At 35.9% G+C, this 20,692-nt stretch overlaps 1 protein-coding gene and 1 pseudogene across 6 annotated transcripts in view; one reads left to right on the forward strand and one right to left on the reverse strand.

Annotated features, from left to right (window-relative positions):
* The window catches only part of LOC127837403 (stomatin-like), an 88,447-nt gene extending 73,635 nt beyond the window's left edge, over positions 1-14,812 (forward strand). For 4 of the 6 annotated variants that reach the window (XM_052364451.1, XM_052364447.1, XM_052364448.1 and 1 more), the window contains exons 6-8: positions 6,341-6,544; positions 7,903-7,958; positions 9,925-10,680. In XM_052364451.1, the coding sequence (XP_052220411.1) occupies positions 6,341-6,544; positions 7,903-7,958; positions 9,925-10,192 (528 nt within the window). In that variant the 3' untranslated portion in view covers positions 10,193-10,680. Of the gene's footprint in view, positions 1-531; positions 588-1,815; positions 2,312-6,340; positions 6,545-7,902; positions 7,959-9,924; positions 10,681-11,661; positions 11,866-12,284; positions 12,341-12,568; positions 12,750-14,221 lie in introns of those variants that run through there. The other 2 variants (XM_052364452.1, XM_052364446.1) reach the window with 2 other exon arrangements.
* Positions 14,813-16,586: 1,774 nt separating this feature from the next.
* The window catches only part of LOC127838203 (potassium channel subfamily T member 1-like), a 65,111-nt pseudogene continuing 61,005 nt past the window's right edge, over positions 16,587-20,692 (reverse strand).

Genomic DNA, 20,692 nt, shown 5'->3' on the forward strand with positions numbered 1-20,692 from the left:
TATTGTTTTAAGCACTTTCGCGCTGAGTATTTTATTGAGCACTTATGCGTTGAATTTCGTTTTAAACTGTGTTGCGTTGAGTATTGTCGAGCGCAATTTTGCTTTGACTATGCTTTTGAACACTTTCGTTTTGAATATTGTTTTGAACAATGTCGCCATGAGTAATGTATAAACACTTTCGCGTTGGGTATCGTTTTTAAAAGTTTCGCCTTGAGTATCGTTTCGAACACTGTCGCATTGAATATCATTTTGAACAATGTCGCTTGAATATTGTTTTCAACAATATCGCCTGAGCATCGTTTTTTTAACAAAAGCGCATTAAAACAGTGTGACATTTAAGTTAAAATATTTCTGACAAAAGGCACTTATAGCTCACTGGATTCAGTGTCTTCTTTCTACAACACTTTGTTATCGTTATCACCATTGTGATTTGCCATGTACTATTTTTCAGCTTTAATAGGAATTAAACGTGTATGGGCCAACAGCCTTCTTATGTCTTCACAATGTGTTTTATCGGTTTATCCATTTCAGTCGATCCTGGACCATGCGACGGACCCCTGGGGAGTGAAGGTCGAGAGAGTCGAAGTGTAAGTTTAACAAGGGTCTATATTATAAATACGTTTGAAATGTTCTTAAAAGTAACATAAATACTTAAATTCAACGAATATTTCGTAAAATATTTCGTAAAATAAAGTCAACCCTTAAAAATCGGTGTTCTTTATAGCAAAAGCCAAACATTCAACGCTAAATGTGGTATGGTAACGCAGATTTATCGATAAACAAAATGCTCGTTATTATGTTTTTGTGGCACAACATATTCCATTTTAATTTGCTGCAAGAATATCTATTCATACGACACACGAACACTAACTTGGTACATGTGTTGCATATATTTTCCCACAAAAAAAAGAAAAACTGAGCATGTTTCTATCGCTTTAAATCAATGTTATTAGACCACTTCTAGCGTTGAAATTTTGGCGATTGCTCGTTGAAACTTTGGCGATTGCTATAAAGAACATTGAGCTTTTATGTGTTGACTTTATTTTTCGAAAATATTGTACGAAATATTCGTTGATTTTGATTGTGTATGGGCTTTTAAAGGGATCTTTTCACGGTTTGGTATATTGACAAAATTGAGAAAAGTTGTTTCCAATTCGCAAATTTTCGGTTTAGTTATGATATTTGTGAGGAAACAGTATTACTGAACATTTGCCATGGTCTAATATAGCCATTATATGCATCTTTTGACGATTCAAAACCCTAAAAATTATAAAGCGTTGCAACGCGAAACGTTTGAATAATTTGGAGAGTTCTGATGTTGTCGTTTACATTTGTGAAACTACGAAAATTGCGTATATAAGGTATAAAATACGCATATTATGTTTGCTTGGCAGGATAGCTCACTTGGCTAAAGCGTTTTTTACTTCAGGATTCCGGGGGTCACTGGTTCGAGTCCTGCTGCGGGCTACTTTTTTTCCTTTTTTAAATTTTATTTTTGATTTTTTACTGGAGCTTGTAAAATTTAATGTGTACATTTATCAATATAAAGCATTTAATGTCAAACTTCAAAACATGCCAAAATCTGTGAAAAGGCCCCTTGAATATAAGAGAAACTAGTGATTGTTTTATAGATTGTTGTGGTATTCATTTCGATAATACAGTCACACAGCGCTACCAATATATTTACCCATGTTTTAGCCACTTATATCACTTCCATAATCTATAAAACTTTTGTTCATAACAGAACTAAATGGACGCTTAACCAAATGCGCCGATTACAATCGTTTTAAATGTTTTAAAATGTTCGCTTCCCAGGAAGGACGTCCGACTTCCGGTTCAAATGCAGAGGGCCATGGCGGCGGAAGCGGAAGCAAATAGGGACGCCAGGGCTAAGGTGATCTTGGCAGACGGAGAGATGAAGGCCTCCCGCTCCCTGAAGGAAGCCGCCGACATCATGAGCCAGTCGCCGGCCGCCATGCAGATCCGGTACCTGCAGACGCTCAACTCGATCGCCGCCGAGAGGAACTCGACCATCATTTTCCCGCTGCCCATCGATATGCTTGGCGGCCTGATGAAGAAATAATCGCGGATGCGCGAACAGAAAGATAATGGAGAAGAAACAATATATTTACACTCCATTTGAGACTATTGTTAGCATTGTTTAAGTTATTCCTTGGCACTGTTTTTTTATTGCTATGCATCTATCAACATTTACCTACGGGATACCTAGGAATAATGACTAACCTAAAAAATGAAATGTAAATAAATGGGGCAAATATTAAATTAATAATATATATATATATATATATATATATATATATATATATATATATATATATATATATATATATATATATATATATATATATTAAGATGGCCAACCAATTGTAATACTGTACAGAAAGAAATTCACATTAAATGTATATTTAATAACTGTTTATTTGTTAAATTTGATATTGTTATTATTTTGTTTGAACAAAGCATGTACAATAAATTTAGAAAATCATTGTCTTGTATGGACATGTACATAACAAGTGATGCTCTTATTCAACCATAAAGCGGTTTCACAATTTCCAATTACATTTCTCCCATAATTAAAAAAAACGATTAAAGTGTTAGTAACATGTTTTAGGTTGTTTTGTCAATTTGTACTTATTGTATCAATAAAGTCTTTATACCAAAATATGTCCATCCAGGTTTTTGCTCAAAAGTATTGTTTTAAATGAGAATAGCGTTTTGAAACGATCTAGTGCACATTTGAAATCCATACCAGTTTTTAGCCCCACTGGCCAAAAGCCAGCGGGGCTTATGTCATGGTCCGTCGTGTGTGCGTCAGTGCGTCCGTGCGTTAACTTTTTCTTTAAATATCTTCTTCTCCTAAACTACTGGTCCAATTCTTATGAAATTTCTCATTATGTTCATGTGGTGAACCTTTTTCAATTTTTGTCATATTATGCCCCTGGGGTCAAATTTGACCCTGCCCCGGGGGGTCAAAAAGTTGAAAATTTGCTTATATAAGGCCTATTTTTTGCAAACTTTATAAATCTTCTTGTCCATAACCATTGGGCCTAGGGCTACCAAATTTAGTATGTAGTGACATCTTATAGTCCTCTACCAAGTTTGTTCAAATTATGCCCCTGGGGTCAAATTTGACCCTGCCCCGGGGGTCAAAAAATTGAAAATTTGCTTATATAACGCCTATTTTGTGCAAACTTTAAAAATCTTCTTGTCCATAACCATGGGGCCTAGGGCTACCATATTTGCTTTGTAGTGACATCTTATAGTCCTCTACCAAGTTTGTTCAAATTATGCCCCTGGGGTTAAATTTGACCCTGCCCCGGGGGGTAAAAAATTTAAAATTTGCTTATCTAAGGCCTATTTTGTGCAAACTTTAAAAATCTTCTTGTCTATTACCATTGAGTGTAGGGCTACCAAATTTGCTATGTAGTGACATCTTATAGTCCTCTACCAAGTTTGTTCAAATTATGCCCCTGGGGTCAAATTTGACCCTGCCCCGGGGGGTTTAAAAATTGAAAATTTGCTTATATAAGGCCTTTTTTGTGCAAATTTTACAAATCTTCTTGTCCTTAACCATTGGGCCTAGGACTACCAAATTTGCTATGTAGTGACTTCTTATAGCCCTCTACCAAGTTTGTACAAATTATGCCCCTGGGGTCAAACTTGACTCTGCCCCGGGGGGGGGGGTCAAAAAATTGACCATTTGCTTATATAAGGCCTATTTTGTGAAAACTTTAAAAATCTAACTGTCCATAACCATTGTGCCAAGGGCTACCAAATTTGGTATGTAGTGACATCTTATAGTCCTCTACCAAGTTTGTTCAAATTATGCCCCTGGGGTCAAATTTGACCCTGCCTCGGGGGGTCAAAAAATTGAAAATTTGCTTATATAAGGCCTATTTTGTGTAAACTTTAAAAATCTTTACGTCCATAACCATTGGGCCTAGGGCTACCAAATTTAGTATGTAGTGACATCTAATAGTCCTCTACCAAGTTTGTTCAAATTATGCCCCTGGGGTTAAATTTGACCCTGCCCTGGGAGGTCAAAAAATCGAAAATTTGCTTATAGAAGGCCTAGTTTGTGCAAACTTTAAAAATCTTCTTGTCCATAACCGTATGGCATAGGGCTACCAAATTTGGTATGTAGTGACATCTTATAGTCCTCTACCAAGTTTGTTAAAATTAAGCCCCTGGGATCAAATTTGACCGTTCCCCAGCGGTCACAAAATTGAACATATGCTTATATTGGGCCCATTTTGTACAAACTTTAAAAATCTTCTTGTCCATAACCATTGGGCCTATTTCTACCAAAATTCGGTAGGTAGTGACATATAATAGTTCTTTACTTAGTTTGTTCAAATTATGCCCCTGGGAACAAATTTGACCTTGCCCCAGGGGTCACAAAAATGTACATATGCTTAAATAAGGCCTTTTGTGTGCAAACTTTAAAAAACTTCTTTTTCTTAATCATAGAGCCTAGGGCTACTAAATTTGGTATGTAGTGATATCTAATGGTCCTCTACCAAATTTGTTCAAATTATTCCCCTGGGCTCAAATTTGACCCGGCCCCGGGGTCACAAAACGGAACATATGGCGTTTACCAGTGGGAATTACTGCGGCCGTTTGGCTGTGACCAACAACAACATCAACATCTTGTAAACATGAGATAAAGCCCTGTCATTTAGTGCCATTTTAGGTCAGATGGTGACTGCTTACAAAGGCATTGAAGTAAGAACATGTGTTATGAATGTTTTTCTTACAAACTGAAAAAAGTCGGGTTTTATTTAAATATGTCGAAAGTGACCATATATCCGGATGAAAATATTTTGGATGACATGTTAATTTCATGTCTTTTTTGTAGTGTTTAAACCAGTTTAATAATATATTATTGATTTTAAAAACACAACTTCCATGAACATAATTATTTCAAGAAAAGTCAATATATGATACTGCACTGTAAACTCAAACTTTGTATCCAAGAGAAAGTGTTGAAATTAATGAAGTGCAATGTTCTTAACTATCGTATATGCTGCTTTTTAATAACTAATGATTCATTGTTCCATTTGTGAATCGTGACTCATTAATTGTTGAATGAATATAAAATTAACCATTTTATAATTTTCTTAATATAAGTTGTGAATTGATCTTAGAAGTCAAATGTATAACTTAATTAAATACATTTATAAATATAAAGAAATACTCTTTAGATTATCATAATATTCTCAGGCCTGTTGGTCTTAGGTATCTGTGGGTTGATGAGCAATTTCTCCTTTTATCACAATTATTTCTACCCTACCTGATCATGTCCTTCATATTCCATTTTAATTTACCAATAATTGACGTCTGCAACCTCTTTCAAATTTGGAAAGTCCAACATGTGTCGTTTGGTAAAGGGTTAAGGCATTTTGATTCCTATGGGTCTTGTGAATCTGTTTCAAATCAAATGCGTAGATTTGATCTTCAGCATCTTAATATGTGAAATAGAAATAACGACACTATCTTTTGGAGAGATAAATGTACCGACGTTATAAGCAAAGGACCTGTGCAACAATTCCCGGGCTTTTAAGTCTGTTTATTTAACACGGTAGTAACTTTTTCCATATATAAAAATGCTCACCCTTCCAACTTTAAACCCCCAGTGGGACGAGGAATAGAAAGAGAAAGTCACAGAGTACATTTCAACCCATGCGCATTGCACGTTTTTTTCGCAAAGAAAAAACAGTGGAGCGATACAGGGCCATCATGGCCCTCTTGTTTGTGTTGATTGTTCTATTTCGACAATTTGCGCAACCCACTCGGCTTTCTTCCGCTGAGGCACTAAGAATGATGGGTTTAAATGAATTGCTATTTTTCTAAAGTGGTTTTTAAGCAATGTGATTTTTCAAATAGTGCATCATAGCACATCGTCAACCTCGAAGTTTCTAAAACAGAAAACTTTTAGAGGTGAGTTGATCGTTCTATTAAAATAAACATCTTCTCTTTCCTCAGTACTTAACGAATGTAGAATTGACACTAGCTGTTTTGCTAGTAACTTTGAACTTTGTAAGTATAACTTATGTACAACCGTAGAGTATAACCTTCTATGCATGAAGCACTGTATGTCCTTACTTTTGATACAAAATTGGGCTTCCAACTATTCCGTATATAACGTAATCATTTTATGTAAGGAGTTATTATATTTTTAAAAAACGACAGAGAAAGAGAAAAATCTATAAATCTTTAAAATTAATCAATTCGCGCATTATTATCGAATAGTTTATGATTAAAATATCAATGCGCCATTTAAAATAGATGTGTACTTTTTTGTATTCTTCATTTTTAGATTCTGTCACGTGATGCAGTGACGGTGTCGGTTGACGCGGTGATATACGCGAGGATCTTTGACGCCGTGATATCGATTTGTAACGTGGAGAACGTGCACACGTCGACGCGCCTCCTGGCGGCCACGACGCTGCGGAACGTGCTGGGAACCAAACCACTCTCGGAGATACTATCGGACCGTGAGGTTATCGCCCAGCAGATGCAAGTACGTAAGCTATGTGGTACTATAAAAACATTAGTATATGCATGGGACCACAGGTGTTGGGCGCGTGTCCAATTCACTAAAACACTATCAATACCGGTATGTCATAAAACAACACGTTTCATCACTTTGACCAAAAGAAATTCTGATATAATATATATTTGGTAAAAGTGATGAACAATGTTGTTTTTGACATATTGCTAGTGTTTCAGTAAATTGGCCACTCGCCCAACACCTGTGCATGGGACAGTAATTTTTGTTGATTTCTCGGGTTTACCGATGCAAGAATTTAACACATCGGAAAAATGGCCAAAGCAGAAAATCTTTATATTGATTTTTTAAGAATTAAATTCAGAAATCCACGATTTAATGTCGACGAAAACGACATTGAAAACACAATATTATGACGAATATTTGCCGACAAATAAACATTATTTTACAGTTTATTAATATCAAACGTTCTGCGTGATTGATCGCAGCATACTAAAGTTTTGACTCTTTGAAAAAAAATGTGGCTTACATCCGGAGAAGTGATTGTGTATACTTAGTTGAAATTCTAATGATGTCTTCATAGGCATGAAAGGACGGTCCGGTTTGATTTACGAAATTATTTGTTTTATGAAACTTGTGCTATGTAGCTTTTCGTAAAACATTGTTAAAGTAGCAAAGTCGTCTGCTAGTAAAAAGAAAACAACGGATAATTTAACTTAACGTAGCCCTATAAATGGTGTTTCTGTTGACGCCCTACCGGCAGTTATTCTTTTCACTCGTCAGTTCGTACAAAGCGACACATTTGATCCAAATTCCTCTTCCGCTCTCGACGTCCGTCAATTAAAATCCTCACTTTATCTAGCTGTATATTTTTATGGGACCTGTTCACAGATGTTCGAATTTTTTTAATCTAATTTCATGGATGATTGTGCAATAACGCAGCAGTACTTTAAATGTTACTCTATGTCATTTATCTTATTTGCTCTTTGTTTGAAAATAGTATGTGCACCCTTGTGATATATGGCATTTATTTTTTAGAAAGGTCATTTTGACAATCTTTAAACAGGTTACTTAAAAATAGAGCCGCTTTCTGTGAAAACTGAGCTTAATATATATGTACACTTACCGCCTTCCTTAACAAGAGGAAAGTGTCGTCCGTTGTGCATGTGGTTATCCGAATGCAGTCAAAGCTGAGACTGCCAGTCTGGGATCACCACGTTTTAGATGGTTGGTCAGTTGGTAATATTGCTACGTCGTAACCCCACCCAGGCGTTCGCACACAGTGTATAACAAAGGCTCATTGTCGATAAATAGGCATAAGAATAATAACATAAATAGTTTGTATTAAAAATTTGTATTTCTGATTACAGACCATCCTGGACCACGCCACGGACCCCTGGGGAGTGAAGGTGGAGAGAGTGGAAGTGTGAGTGCACGTGCACTTAAACCGTATTGTCCAACCCAGTCTTACTTAAGAATACAGAATAAACTTAGACCAAAGAAAATAACACAGAGTTTGAATGTATACATACTGGAAATGGCGATTTTTTTTATTTACAGACAGTTGTAGATAAATAATCCTGTAAATATATGTGTTACCTTAACTGCCATGCTAGACTCAACTTTTAAGTCATTATAGAACCTTTTAGTCCTGAGCATATTCCTTATTTTTAGACTTGAGTCTTAGAATCGGTTGGTTAAGACAGGCCCTCAATCCTCCTTACTTAAGCAACTATTAACTGTTTTTTTCCAAAGCACCGGATTTAAATTTGAAAAATGGCGTAAAACGAAGTTGAAATTTACTTCTCCAACAAACATGTAGTTTTTTTTGCAAATCAGAGTTCAATCCATAATTAAGATTTGAGTCGTGCTCTGTGAAAAGGGAGTTTAATGCATGTGCGTAAAGTGTCGTCCCAGATTAGCCTGTGCAGTCCGCACAGGCTAAACAGGGACGACACTTTCCGTCTGAACTGGATTTTTGAGCAGAAGAGACTTTCTGTAAACAAAAAACAACATTAAAGCGGAAAGTGTCATTCCTGATAAGCCTGTGCGGACTGCACAGGCTAATCTGCAACGACACTTTTCGCAAATTCATTAAACCCCATTTTCTAAGAGCACGGCCCGTTTGTTTTGCATGGATTCAAGGGTGAGCTTACGATGACCGCGATACAAGAAGATCTCTCTAATATTCGGGCTTATGCTTCCAAATATTCATTTATTTAATGTTAAACTGTGAAAATTATCAATACATATAAAAATATGTACAGGTAACAAATCTATGTTTGTAACATGTGTTTGTTACCCTTTTAAACAGTTTTTATCCTGATATCTTTTGTTTGACATAAGATATTACCTATATATTTCTACGTTTCGTTACGTGTATGTTTTCCATTCGATTACCTGCATGTGTTTTTTTACCATTTGGTTACATGGACATCGTTGACATTCGGTTATATGTGTATTGTTTGAAGTAAGTTTGAAATAATTTATATGTAAATTGTTTTACAATCGGTTACCAAAAGTTGTGTTGGCATTCCATTACATGCACATGTATATTGTTTGACAGTCGATTACCGTTGTTGATGTTGAAATCCGTTTAACCATATATCCGTTTTCACTTTAATACCTGTAAATTGGTTGACATTTTACAACCGGTATAATGGTTGACATTCTGTTACATGTATATTGGTTGATATTCGGTTACATCTATATTTGGTGATATTCGGTTACATGTATATTAGTTGATATTTGGTTACAAGTATATTGGTTGATATTCGGTTTCATCTATTTGTTGATATTCGGTTACATGTATATTTAGTGATATTCGGTTAGATGTATTGTTGGTGATATTTGGTTACATTTATATTGGCTGATATTCGGTTTCATGTATATTGGTTGATATTTGGTTACATGTATATTGGTTAATATTCGGTTACATGTATATTGGGTGATATTTGGCGACAAGTATATTGTTGATATTCTGTTAAATGTATATTGGTTGATATTCGATTACCTGTATTTTGCTTGACATTCGGTTTCCGGTATATTGTTCGGCTACTAGTAAACTATTTATTTTAAGGCCATGCGTAAACATCGTATTGTGTTTGACCTTGCCTGTTAAGTAATACGTTATTGATCATATCTGTAATTCGTAAACTGTGAATTTTCGACGTCTATTTCATGTTTATTGTGTTGTTATTGGTTACCTTTACATTCGTTTGACTTTCGGTTACTTGTAAAAAAAAATAGTATTTTTTGTTTGGTTTTTATTAGCCTGCTTAAACTAAGTCATATACAATATGTATATTGTAAGGTTGCGTCTTTAATTAAGTCCAATGAAGAAGAATCGTTATATACAAACACATTATGGTGAATTTTCTTTTGCTCCACAGGAAGGATGTCCGACTTCCGGTTCAGATGCAGAGGGCCATGGCGGCGGAAGCTGAAGCCACTAGGGACGCGAGGGCCAAGGTGATCTTGGCGGACGGAGAAATGAAGGCCTCCCGATCACTGAAGGAAGCCGCCGACATCATGAGCCAGTCGCCTTGCGCCATGCAGATCCGGTACCTGCAGACGCTCAACTCGATCGCCGCCGAGAAGAACTCGACCATCATTTTCCCGCTACCCATCGATTTGCTAAGCGGACTGATGAAGAAATAATCGCGCGTGCGCGAATGGAATGATTTTGGAGAAGAAACAATATATTTTACATGTTCTTTAATGCAATTCAACGTGCTTGGCTGACTGATGAAGAAATAACACTGGACGTAGCGCCTATGAAATGTTAATGCGTATTACCCTGACATCAATTATGACTACTGCTACAATATGAACAGCAACAAGTGAACAAAACAAATGGATATGATGTAAAAGAGTAAACAATGCGTGTTTACTATATCGATTTTTACCACAAGTGGACAAGAGTTAAGAAACAAATTACTTCATCAAAAAACAGTCCGTGAAGAAAGTTCCATTTGCTTTTATTAATATATATTTGTTTATATGTATTTGTCCGTTTTTATAAGTGCTTATTTTTTTCTCCAGTTCTTTCTTAATGAACCCATTTTATGACATAGTTATGTAATTCCTTACACGTGTCCTAGCCTTCAATATATAACCACAAGCTGCAATAAATATTCGAAATTCTGTATCGTCTTGTCTTTCGATCTTCTAATACTTCCCTTTAGTTTAACTCTGTTGAGATATCATTCAAACAAGTGTTCTGAGCAAGGTTCATGGTGATTTGTCAAAGTGGAACTCGACAGTGTTCACCAGTCTTTTAGTCAGATAAGGTCATTTCCATGCAAGGGGAGGGCAAACGAAGGAAGCGCAAACACTGTATGGCGTTGTCATTTACAAGAATTATACATATAAAGTGACTTACCGGGTGAAAATATCCGCTACTCATTCACGAAATACACGAAAACGACGCCATCTTGGAAGTAAGTTCCAACTAACCTCAATTAAACCCGGTTAGGTCCCGTATACGTCCCCTCTTACCCTACAGCCCCCTTTAAGCATGTTTTTCAATGAAGCGGAACCAGTTTTAGGCTTGACCGAGATATCATAAAAGTGGATTATATGAGAAAGTTTCATGGCGAGTGGGCAAACAAAAACTGTGATTTTCAGAGCGTTTACAAGATTTCATTAAAGCCATACTTCCAAGTAATTAAAAGCTCAAAAGTATGATTTAGTTTCGAACTTGGTCGGTACATTATCTTGAATCATAGGTTTAAGAAAACATACACTCGAACAGCCGTGTTTGACATCGGCATTAATAAAAATGTCGAGAGGACATCGACGATTCGAAACCATCTCATCCGCGGCGCCACATACGCGCCTGATCATTGTTACAAATGATCAACTTTGTATGAAAATAGGACAATACATTTGCATTCTAAATTGTTAAAAAAAGTTAATGATGGCGACGTACGACAAACGACGGACACAAAGTGATTCACAAAAGCTCACCATGAGAACGTTTTGCTCAGGTGGGCTAAAACGAAGTCCGCAAAACGTCGTGCCGGTAAATCAAATATAAATACATACGTTTTCAATTTTAAAAATAGTTAGCGTTTGCATTGAAAACGTCTCTATTTTGAAAGTAGATCTAACGTCTCTAATTTTAGATTCTGTCACGTGACTCAGTGACAGTGGCGGTGGACGCGGTGATCTACGCTAAAATCTTCGACGCTACCAAATCGATAATAAACGTTGAGGATGCGCACGCGTCAACCAAGCTCCTGGCCGCGACCACGCTGAGGAACGTGCTGGGAACCAAAGTGCTCTCGGAAATTCTCAGCGACCGCGAGAGTATCGCTCACACGATGCAGGTAGATCGTCTTAAACAAAGAAATGGGAGATTGCTTATCAAAGTTTCATTTTCCTTCAATCAAAATACTATAGGAAAAACAGCGCTTTAACAATAACATCAGGTTAGTTTCTAACTGTTATACACTGCAGTATTTACTACGAAGGTGCATATATAAACCAAGCGTTTCCGTCTTCTTTTTTTTTTAAAGAAATCGCGTTATAAAATGTGACGTTAAAGTTAAAATATTTCTGGCAAAAGACACTTATAGCTCACTGGATTTAGTGTCTTTGTTCCCCTACACGCTTTTTATTAGAGGTGTGATTTGCTATATACTAACTGTCAGTGTTCAATGCGGTTAAGTAAATTAAAAGCTTTCATCGCATGTGCCGAGGCAAACAGCATTCTAATATCATGACAAAATGCTTTTGTCACGTTTAGTCGATACTGGACCATGCGACGGACCCCTGGGGAGTGGACGTGGAGAGAGTGGAAGTGTGAGTTTAACAAGGGCCCGTACTAGATACTTTTAAGCTATTATTTAATAAATGAGGATCTTGTGATTTTTGTATGTATTTATATTATATTATCGATATATATTTACAAAAGACATCTTTTATACACAACAGAAACCAATGTGTTTAACAAAAAATTGGTTTCGTATTTCACTTTAAAAGTAAACGGTGCCGGTAACAATCGTTTTCATTGCTTTAAAATGCTCTTAGAAAGGACGTTCGACTTCCGGTTCAGATGCAGAGGGCCATGGCGGCGGAAGCGGAAGCCAATAGGGACGCCAGGGCTAAAGTGATCTTAGCGGAAGGAGAGATGAAGGCTTCCCGATCTCTGAAGGAAGCCGCCGACATCATGAGCCAGTCGCCGGCGGCCATGCAGATCCGATACCTGCAGGTGAGTTCCCAGACGTATATTCATAACGATAACAGAAGTAGATCTAACTTCATTTGTTGTTGTTGTTTTGTTTTTTTATCGAGTGCACCGGGATTGTCTCCCATATGGCCATCGCCCCCAGAAAGACGTGTTAGTAGGTTACGGGGGATAGTGAAAGATACAGGAGACACCCCGTTCCAGAGGTGACCCTGGGTCTTTTAGTGCCCGGTGTATAGCACCTAGTACACTGCACCTCGGTTTAACGTCTCATGCGAAAGACGAGTTAGTAGGTTAGGTGCAGCATGGGATCGAACCAGCGATCTCTGGATGGTGAAGCCAGTTTGTTACCACTAGACCACGGATCCGCTACTTACTGCATTTATTAAACGTTCTCAATTTTTACATAAATGACTACATAAATTCTGACCAATCAGACCGCTTGTTACAAATGGACTTTTCAAACTTGGATATTAACTTCTGCTCTGGAATTAAGGGCGTAACGATTACGTAAGTTCCCATACTCGGAAGTAAAATAAGCTCAACTATTTTCACCAATTATAATGCATGTTACACACGAACGTTGATATCGTATGGCTTCAAGAGATTTCGATGTATGCATTATAGATGAATCCAATCAGTTCGGATGAAAAAAGTGAAGTCGCCATGATAATTAAAGACCACATAAATAATCACTCTAATCTTTTTTTTAAAACAGTACAAGTGTTAATGGATTTTACAAATAAGCTTGATCATTGTGCTAAAAATCTGTTTAAATTTGTGTCATTCTATAAAACAACCTTCAAGCTCTATACGGAATTTATATATGGTTGTTACTGGTTGAGTCGTGGGTTCTGTTTGATTCGTGGGTATAGAAATCGAGTGAAATCTCGCGATAGAACGTTCGCACATGATGCAGTTCGTTACGGAAAAATGTTTTGACACGGTCACCATTTTTTTCCGATCAAAAATGCGTCAAAAAAAGTAAATAGTGTAATTCATTATAACTTGATAGGTCCTTATGAAGTATTTTCTCATTTATGTATTGTTCATATAGTGTTTCAAAGTAACACAAAATTGTTTATTTATGAGTATTTACCATGCTACATCGTCTGTTGACTTTTTTTCACAAGAAATTAACCTGTCCTGCAAGGTCAGTTTAAAGGCTATTTATAGTATGCAAATCTTGAAATTCTGGCAGCCAATCAGAACCCACGAATCAACCGGAAGCTTATTTTCATGATGGTAGTTTGACACTATCAACACAGCTATTATTTTGATGTTTAAAGACGATAAAAATTTGGAAAAAATCAACACATCTTAAAGAAGAAAGGTTAATAATTATTTTCATTATGATTCATGGTCATATATTTATAAAATAATTGTGATGTAACAACTTTATGAAAATTACCCACGACTCAACCAGACTATAGCATACTATATTATGCGCTTCCGTTATTTGAAAATAATCAATCGCCTTTGTAATTTCTTGTCAGACTTTGAATCAGATCGCCGCTGAACACAACTCTACCATCATTTTCCCGCTACCGATTGACATGCTGAGTCAGCTTAGCAAGAAGTAGATGAGATGACGTGTCTATGACGTCAACTGGCAGGTCTTTTTCTAATGTGCTCAATATTTCCAAATCAAAAACATGGTTATTTTTTCCCCAAGTCTTTGCACAAAAATCCGAATTTTAATTAAAATAGCGATGAAAACTCGCAAAACAGTTAGATAAAGACCTGCCTGATTTTGCATTACCCTACTGATACGTCAAGATAGTTTCGGCTTAACCTATGACGTCGCAAAGGAGTTGACAACTACTGTGACGTCACCATGTTGTTGTTACAATTTTACCGTCTGTGTTATTTTTACTTCAAACGTTCTGGACCAAGATATCTGGATATCTTTAATAATCCGTGATAACGTGATATGTTGTAAGTAATATTTCAAACTTGAAGTTAATGTTGTTGTTTTTTAATTATTATTTCTTTATAAAATCGATAAAATGTAGATACCGTTATATATGAACACTTGTTGGAATTATAATTATATCATGGTACATAATAAAACTTTGTTAAAAAGATTTCCTGAAGTCTCCGTTAAGATATTTTGTTTCCGAGTGTTAAATTCTGAATAGTTTAACCGTTAACATTTAATTGCATTAGAGTACACTTTAAGACATATTTTTCCTCCGGACCTTTCTGAATCATGTTAGTGGAACTCACGCCGGAATAGGCGTTATTTGAGATTGATTTTATTTACAATTTGACCCTTTACCCAGGACCCGTTCTCACCAATCAAGACTTAAGAAACAAGCAAAATCGTTGAATTTATACCCCCCGTGACAAACAGACGGACAACGCCAAGTCTATATCCCTCCACCGTTTTTTTTTTGGGGGGGGGGGAGATGATTTAGAGCCATGAAAAAGGTTTACTTTGGTCAACGAATTTGATTTTGGTGAATACTATGTCATATATTTTCACATTTTTCTGATTGGTCATGTTAATGTTGTTTTAAAGACGTTTGTTTCTTCGTTATATATATACATACGTGTCGGTGTTGTAGACAAACAGCACATGTTAACATTAAGTGTTATGTTTTAACATTAAATATCGTCCTGCATATTATTCTAGGCATATCAGTTTTTGAAAGAATATATAAAGGGGAATTACTCTGGTTGTCCAAATAATATTTTGTTATCAATGAGTCAATTCCCCTGAACTACGCTGAAACTCAATGAACAGACAAAAAGTCTATGGTGTTGAAAAACTAATTGTTAAATTAAAATTGTACTGGTGTGTATAATGCAGATAACTTACGAATATCTAACATAAACGTAAAAATGTGTGTACATTTCCGTTCCATTAGTTCACAACTATAATATTTATTTGTATGCCCGGTTATTATTGTATTGGGCTCAAGCATTGGCCTAGTGATTATCCCGTTTACCTACGGCAGGGTTAGTTCGCTACATAATACACATTGATCTCTGTTATATCTGAAATTTATAAAGTTTTTAGAATGTGCTGATGAAAACCTGCTTAAGTAAGCATACATATAACAAAATAAACAACTTATTCCTTCAGTATCACTTTGCAAAACGATGATAAATACAAAGGATCCCAAATAGACGGACCTGTGTATAAATCTCGTCTGCTTTGGTTTTTATCGGTCAAGTAAGATAATTTTGGAAAGCCACTAAGGTCCTCAATCGATTGCAATCGGGCAAACTCAGGCCTTGACACTAACTTTTTTGACAGGGTACCCGGAGGGAACCCTACTTTCAACTTTTGGTGGCCCTCATCCAAACTAGGGAGTCCTCTTGTTTCAACACACAGCTACTCTCGGCGTAAGGGCAAATAAGTACAAGAAGCATACTTGTACACATTTTTATTTCCTATATTCAATTCTGTTGCCATTTAAAGCAGACCCATTAAAAGCACATAACCTTGTCTTGTAAACTTTTGATATCATGTATTTCATCAATATCATCAGCATCGTCATCCTTGTCATAATCATCTTCAGCATTATCATCTTCAGCATTGCCCTCCGCCGCCAGAACTTAGCGTTTCAGAAGTTCTTATTAAAAACTTTTAAGAAATAAAAGGTAATTACGCGCATTCAGGGGTTTCACTGGCTCAACTAAACTTGTTGCAACTTTTTCGCGCCGTGAAAACTGTCGATTATTCCAACATTATTAATAAGAACAATCATTTAAAGAAACCTTACTACATTAATGTCATTGCCTATATTATCCCTTTAAAAAGTATATTATTACATAAAAAATAATAAGTACCTTCATTAGTCATACCTTCATAAGTCTTAATAAGCTTTATTTGTAAATAAATACCATTTTTTCAACTTGATAAACAACACAGATAACCTAAATAATATAACAATGTTAACTTCAATGTATTAAATAATATGCTGCCTAAATGTTTAAAAATTAATTATTTAAACATAGAATCACACCAATTTACATCATTTGAAAGGGAAAAAGAAATATAAAACATCAGAAAGTAAAATCATCTCACTTAATTTGTTAAACAGTTATATATGGTCATTTGGACATGTCATACATCAGCTTCTGTTGTTAAAACGTTTTCTGTTAGTGTTAGTGGTGGATGATTTCCAGGATCAATTAAAATATAATTGTTCACGCCTATTTCCTGACAGAACGGCCCAGATAATTACCACCATCTATTCTAGTTGCCTGAAATAACATAAAGCATATTTTTTTTACAAACTATCAACAACAAACAAACACATGCATGTCACTATCTTTAAATGTACGAATTCTAACATATTCGAAATAAATAACACCAAGTGAACGATATACTTTTTATTTCAGAAATTGTTGGTATCTTAATCAAATTATATCCTTTCAAGGTCATTATAATAATGGAACTATTAAACAGAAATGCTCACAAATACCTGTACAAAAAAGTGTATACCGGCATGTGTTTTTGTGGAGAAATTAAATGCTTTTGCAAGCCCGATCGCCTATGGTTTTGATTAAAGAAATAGCGGCTCTAATAATTATTATAATTACTGATCGTCGTGACAGTTTGTCCCAGTGTTACTTTTTGGGGGGCTCAATATCATAAAGGAGCCATTAATAATCCGATAATCCGATAATAACCCCCATAAAACTTGACAATAGCAGTAAAAACACCGTTTGTAACACTTACACGCTTCAGTGATTTCAATATACTCTCTGCACTGTAGGTCGCTTACATCGTCGAAAATCAATATTTACAACTGACAGACGCTGGCCGCTCATGCTCAGTCGCGTGCTACCGATTCGCAGTACATTTTCGGATAAGATTTAACCCATTTTTTTTTATACGCCGCTCTTTAAAAATTGGAGACACTTTTAAAAATTCAAATGGTCAATCAAGACAAAGTGGTTCTATAAATTTAGGGTTCCCGGAGGACCACCCAGCTTGAAAGAACTGGTAGTCCTCGCCGAAATCTGGGGCCCTCGGGTCCCCGGACCACCGTCAGTGTCGAGGCCTGAAACTACCAACTGATCTGCATCGATTTCAGTTGTTTCCGAATAAGAGGGTGTGTATTGTGGATTTTGCATCTCCAAATTATCACATACAATCGGAAAGGAAAATAAAAACAATTACCGAAAGAGACACGTGTTTTTAATTAATATTTTAGCGAAAAGTATCGACAATTTCCCAAACAACACACCGTCAACACACCGTATTCCATATGATTACGTTAATGGGCAATACGACTGACAACGGAAAACACCGAAAGTAACCGAAACGTGTATGAACAAAGTTGTATATGCATTAATTATATTTGTACGTCTGAATTTAATGGATACCCACAGATGAAGAAAGATATTCGATACGTCATAATGCATAGTTGGCACCATTTTTCTACGTCTTATATATTCATCCGCACAGCTCCATGTAAGGTGTTCATTTTTCGGTTTAGTTACAACCACACAAGATTGTAAAACATCTAAAGATTTTTTGCGGGCCTCCTCCGGTGAGAACTAATGATGCAGTTGTTTGAGCTGAATTTTTTAGTAAATGCCCACCGCACAAGGTGTCTTTTTCGTCTGTCACTTCTTTAAGCGACTGTTCGCCGTGAAATGACAAACCGTCGCAAGTGAACGCACCTATCAAGCGGTAATTTGTTCCATGAACGAATATTTTGTTTTGTAGTATTCGCGTTTGGTAAAGATTAAAATGAAGCTTTGGTCCATATTTCCTGCGCTTGTTTATTGAAATGCGGTTTGAATTTATCAGAATCAAATTATGAAAATCGAATGCAGAAAACCAGACATGAAGTTGATGTACGCAGAGAAAATGTAATGTTTAATACAAAGAAACTAAAACATTGTATGAGTGCCGAAGGTCACAGATTTTAACGATCAAACAACATAATTTTTAACATAAAAATATTTGAAGTTTACAACTTTGATAACTATAAACTTCTATAAACATGGAAGAAACGTTCATACAAACCAAAATCAAATCTTTCTATGGCATACTTTAACACGCTTTAACGTCATTTATATAAATATAAATGTTTACTCTTTTTCAAATGATTTCTTAAAATACAAAGATAACATGCTTTATTCTAGGACAATGTTTATGTGCCAGAACGGGTTAGCAAAAGGAAAAAATAAGCAGCGCAGATCAGATTTTTCCCAAATTTAGCAACTTTATCCACAAAATATTGAAATAAAATAATGCTTATTTAACCATTGAATTGTGTTATTATATAAATGAACAATAACAAATTAATATAAAATAAAATCGATTCTCAATTAACATTATTCGCATTATGTCAAGGAGTGTTTTGTCGGATATAACACATCTCTCCTATAATTGAAAGCGCTATAAAACTCTTTTCTTCGGAAATGATACTTTTTGTTGGGAACACTCTTTAAAACGAATTGATTCAATAATGCGGACGATTCCAAAATGATTGGAATTAAAACAAATTGAAATATGTTGTCATCAATTATCATGGATGATTGTTGTGAGGAATCCAGTGGTTTCGCAAAGTAATCCTTTTCAAACCCCGCGCTACTTTCAACAATGGACATGCTGCGCGCGCATCCAAACGGTGTCGATGAATAATTCGCCTCGATTAATACTTCCGAGTGTGATAATAAATTGCATGGAAATGCGGCAATTTCCGATAACTTTTATTCCTATTTGCATTTTTACAACAAACCGATTCAGTTATCTGGCTTATTAAACAAATCTCAGGCCTGTTACATTTATGTCACAATTTTACCGCACGCGTTATATCGAATGTTTATTGAAATTAGCGTATTATGGACATACTTATTTTTTGAAAGAAGTTGCTTTTTTATGAAATTGATTCGTGCACCCAAATGAATAACAATGATGAAGATAATAATAATACTTATAGTAATAATGATAATCTATAATAACGATCTTCTTTATCTCCTTTTTCATTATTTTTGTAATTACAGGTACCATCATTATCACCTTCATCATCACCATTATTATTATGATCATCTGCACAACCAATAGCAGCAGCGGCAACAAAAATGAAACAAGAAATCAGTAGTCGTATCAGTATATTCATCTCAGCGACAAGAAAAAATAGTATACATTGTAGAAAACAAATACTTTTACGCGAAATAAATCTTTCTTGACAAAGGATGGCTTTATAAATGAAAGGAGATTGGAAACCACTGTTAAGAGCGAACCACACGATACCAAAACATCATTTAATCTCAAAATTCAATGAACGAAAAACATAGTACCCAAAAAGGAATCTATCTGTTTTACTCCATAAATCATAAAACGTCATTACTAAATCGCCTCTTTCTTTAAACCCGATCTCTTTAGCACGAAAACCGGCTGGTGTGCTGATAATCTAATTGACATGACGGTTAATCGGGCGCGTTAGTTAGCAACTAACTGTCCGCCATTTTCTTGACACGTGTGTAGTCCTTAGAAAATTAAATTCAAGACCTTTCTTAATAGATTCAAGTTAAGGTCTGCTCTTTTTTTTTCTGTGGAGAAAGATTTCAGCATTCCTCTGTGAAAACATTTGAGCCCTTCACCACTCAGATATGTACTTTGATGCCCTTCACCACTCAGATATGTACTTTGATGCCCTTTACCACTCAGATATGTACTTTGATGCCCTTTACCACTCAGATATGTACTTTGAGCCCTTTACCACTCAGATATGTACTTTGATGCCCTTTACCACTCAGATATGTACATTTGAGCCCTTTACCACTCAGATATGCACTTTGATGCCCTTTACCACTCAGATATGTACTTTGATGCCTTTTACCACTCAGATATGCACTTTGAGCCCTTTACCACTCAGATATGCACTTTGATGCCATTTACCACTCAGATATGCACTTTGAGCCCTTTACCACTCAGATATGTACTTTGAGCCCTTTACCACTCAGATATGCACCCTGATGCCCTTTACCAC

Source organism: Dreissena polymorpha, chromosome 7 (genome assembly GCF_020536995.1).
Source record: "Dreissena polymorpha isolate Duluth1 chromosome 7, UMN_Dpol_1.0, whole genome shotgun sequence".
NCBI classification, from domain to species: domain Eukaryota; kingdom Metazoa; phylum Mollusca; class Bivalvia; order Myida; family Dreissenidae; genus Dreissena; species Dreissena polymorpha.